The sequence below is a fragment of the Micromys minutus genome, assembly GCF_963924665.1.
Source record: "Micromys minutus genome assembly, chromosome: 15".
NCBI lineage: Eukaryota > Metazoa > Chordata > Mammalia > Rodentia > Muridae > Micromys > Micromys minutus.
Window position 1 is genome coordinate 20,114,261 of NC_137984.1, and position 3,630 is coordinate 20,117,890.

Below are 3,630 nucleotides of genomic sequence, written 5' to 3' on the forward strand. Positions count from 1 at the left end.
CTTCAGAGAAGCTATGGGCACGAATGTCCCCACTTGGTGTGTGAGAAGATTTGACTCTTGACTTTCCCTCTTGCGAAGCAAATGGATTTAATCTTGGGGAAAGTTTGAGAGTAGTTTCCTCTCTCTCTCTCTCTCTCTCTCTCTCTCTCTCTCTCTCTCTCTCTCTCTCTCTCTCTCTCTCTCTCTCTCTCTCTCTCTCTCTCTTTCTCCATGAAGAAGTGCACGTCTCTCAGCACAAACATTCTCTCAGCACAGCAAGTGGGGGACTTTGCAAAGCACCCCTTCACACACACACACACACACACACACACACACACACACACACTATGCCCCCTTCAAGCTTAAAATCAGACGGGCTATGTAAACAACTTGGCTATCTTTTTTTTTTTTTTTTTTTTTTTTTTTTTTTTTTTTTTGGTGCTTTTTTAACTGATTAATTTTTTTTTCTTGTCTATATAGGAAATGGGTAGTAGGGGGCTGTAGGGAAGGAAAGTGGTGCAGAGAAAATCTGGGTTCGCTCTTGCTTTGCTGACATACTAGCTGAAAATCTAGGGTAAATTTGAGGCAAGCCAGCAGGGACCCCTACCCCTAGCCCCCAGGTTCCATCTCTAAATGCAGACATGCTATTAACAGGGAGAAATATAATTCTCTCCTGTGAGGGTAACTACAGTAAGCAGAGACAGTCCTGGCCCAGTGAAGGGTAGCGTGTGTGTTGGGGGGGGGGGATGCGCAGTGGGGGCGGGGGTGTTGAGTCTGCTTTCCACTGGACTCAAGCCTTTACCGCGGATATACAATTTGCTGAAGGAGCAAAGAACATCCTCGGCTCTAAGTAGGGCTTTTAGTGTGCTCATTGATGAGTGAAAGTCGCCACACATGTCAAGCTAAAGGCAGTTGTTGGGTTACTAACAGGACCCAGCGCCTTGCAAACATATGCGCTAAGCTGTGTATACAGATGGCAGGCAGAATAATGGAGCAGGCGCCTTTTATAAAGCTCTGGCTGCTGCCTGTCTTCAGACCTGGGAAATGAAACTATTCAGACTCGCGGCCAGATAGCGCCTGCGATTGTTTGTTACCGTTTTAATCCTATTAATTAAAACGTTAACCTGATTGGGTAGAAAGCGCTGTCCCAACAGGCGAGTCTTCTTCATAATAACCTACTCAGAGATAATGATGTAAAAGACTCCCCCGTCTGTGGCGGCGGCTGGTTGATGGGTCCGGAAATCTCTTGAAGGTGAATCCAAGCAAGATAAACGGTTCAGAGAGGAGGCGCGGGGTTGGACTCAGAGGCGGCGGCGGCGGCAGCTCCACTCCCTCCGCGACCAGCCTCCCACCATGAGGGGCCGCGGCCCATGGTGAGCCTTAGCAGCCAGCACCGTCGGCTGGAGACGAAGAAGAAGAAGAAGAGGAGGCGGCGAGCGCGGGGGAAGGCGAAAAAGAAAAAGAAGGGGACAGGGCTGCGGGCAGCGAGGGGACCGACGCACGCAGCAGCTCCGGAGCCCGGCCGGCGCGTGTTTGTGCAGCCGCCTGACTCCGGAGCCCAGGCGGCGGCTGGCCGGGACGATGGAGCGCGGGTTGCACCTTGGTGCGGCGGCCGCGAGCGAAGACGACCTCTTCCTGCACAAGAGCCTGGGCGCCTCCGCCGCCAAGCGCCTGGAGGCGGCTTTTCGTTCCACGCCCCCGGGCATGGACCTGTCCCTGGCGCCGCCGCCAACTCGCGAACGCCCGGCTTCGTCCTCGTCGCCCCTCGGCTGCTTCGAACCGGCTGACCCCGAAGGGGCTGGGCTGCTGCTGCCTCCGCCCGGAGGAGGAGGCGGCGCGAGCGCTGGCGGCGGCGGCGGCGGCGGGGTGAGTGTCCCCGGGCTGCTCGTGGGCTCAGCGGGCGTGGGGGGCGAGCCGAGCCTGAGCAGCCTGCCGGCGGGGGCTGCCCTGTGCCTCAAGTACGGCGAGAGCGCCGGACGCGGCTCGGTGGCCGAGAGCAGCGGCGGCGAGCAGAGCCCCGACGACGACAGCGACGGCCGCTGCGAGCTGGTGCTGCGAGCCGGGGGCCCCGACCCGAGGGCATCGCCGGGAGCCGGGGGCGGAGGCGCCAAGGTGGCCGAGGGCTGCTCCAACGCCCACTTGCACGGTGGCTCAGGCCTCCCCCCGGGGGGCCCCACAAGTGCCGGCGGCGGAAGCGGCGGCGGCGGCGGCAGCAGCAAGAAATCCAAAGAGCAGAAGGCGCTGCGCCTCAACATCAACGCCCGCGAGCGCCGGAGGATGCACGACCTGAACGACGCTCTAGACGAGCTGCGCGCGGTCATCCCTTACGCGCACAGCCCTTCGGTGCGGAAGCTCTCCAAAATCGCCACGCTGCTCCTCGCCAAGAACTACATCCTCATGCAGGCACAGGCCCTGGAGGAAATGCGGCGCCTAGTCGCCTACCTCAACCAGGGCCAGGCCATCTCGGCAACTTCTCTTCCCAGCTCGGCGGCCGCGGCGGCGGCAGCCGCTGCCCTGCACCCAGCGCTGGGCGCCTACGAGCAGGCGGCCGGCTACCCGTTCAGCGCAGGGCTACCGCCCGCTGCCTCCTGCCCGGAAAAGTGTGCCCTATTCAACAGCGTCTCATCCAGCCTCTGCAAACAGTGCACGGAGAAGCCTTAAACACTCCCTCCCTCGAAAACCTCGAGACCGACCCCAAAGCTAGAGGAAAGTGAGAAGCTGCCCCCCCCCCCATCCTTTTTACTTTGCTCCCCTCTTAAGTTGTGAAACACTTTCAGGGCAAACAAAGCAGAGGCAGGGACATAGAAGTATCTATCAGAGACAAACCGGACTTTCAGCCTTGGCTTGCCCCGAATCTCGGTCTTTGGGGTGGGGAGGGAGGGGAGAGGGAGGTTTAGTCGGGATGAAGTGTGGTTCTTTTTTCCCTCAGAAAAGTGGCAACTTTGGTCGCCACCTAGACCTCGAGGAAGTACAGTCTTCTTTGAAGGTGAAAAATAAGTTGAAAAGTAGTGCTTGATTATTAGACGGGAAAAGTACTGAGTGGCAAAATACTAATCCTACTAATAGCTGAGAATTGGCAAGCGATGTAGGGGAGAGGGGTTCAGAGTTGAGAGGCTGGGGATAGAATATTCATTCAGACAAATCAGAAAGGGCACTCGAAAATACATCTTGATTCTGAGCCAGGAGAAAAACTTGAAACGCAGACTTATTTAAGTGGAGGGGGGAGCAGAGAGACATGTTGCTATGAAAGACTTGTATTTTTTATTGTCTCTGAACTTAAAACCCCGTGAAAATGCTCAAAGTTTTGGTGAGAATGATATAAAAAGCAGGCTGTGGCTGAAAGAATTGCATTTAAAATATTTATGTGCACCTTGTTACTTTCTACTCTGCAATGATGTAGTAACAATTTATGGTATTTATTTGTTATTCTTCAATGATCCACATAAACAGTATTTATTATGTGTTAAGGTCTTGGGTCTTAAGTCTAGATTTTTTTTTTAATGCTTCAAAAATTCTGTTTTATATATTAACTTACACTGTGTGCCTAGTGTTCAAAGGTATATTTGCCAACAAATATGAAGAGAAATATTGATGTATCTGAGCTGCTGAGGTTTTTAAAAGGTCATTGGATATTTTCAGTTGCGTCATCCA

At 54.4% G+C, this 3,630-nt stretch overlaps 1 protein-coding gene across 1 annotated transcript; it reads left to right on the forward strand.

Annotated features, from left to right (window-relative positions):
- Positions 1 to 1,560: 1,560 nt before the first annotated feature.
- BHLHE22 (basic helix-loop-helix family member e22) lies at positions 1,561 to 2,640 on the forward strand (the record flags this gene model as incomplete). The annotated part of the gene is made up of 1 exon (XM_080929324.1): positions 1,561 to 2,640. One exon carries the CDS (start codon positions 1,561 to 1,563, stop codon positions 2,638 to 2,640), a length of 1,080 nt encoding a protein of 359 aa, XP_080785450.1.
- Between the last annotated feature and the right edge of the window lie 990 nt (positions 2,641 to 3,630).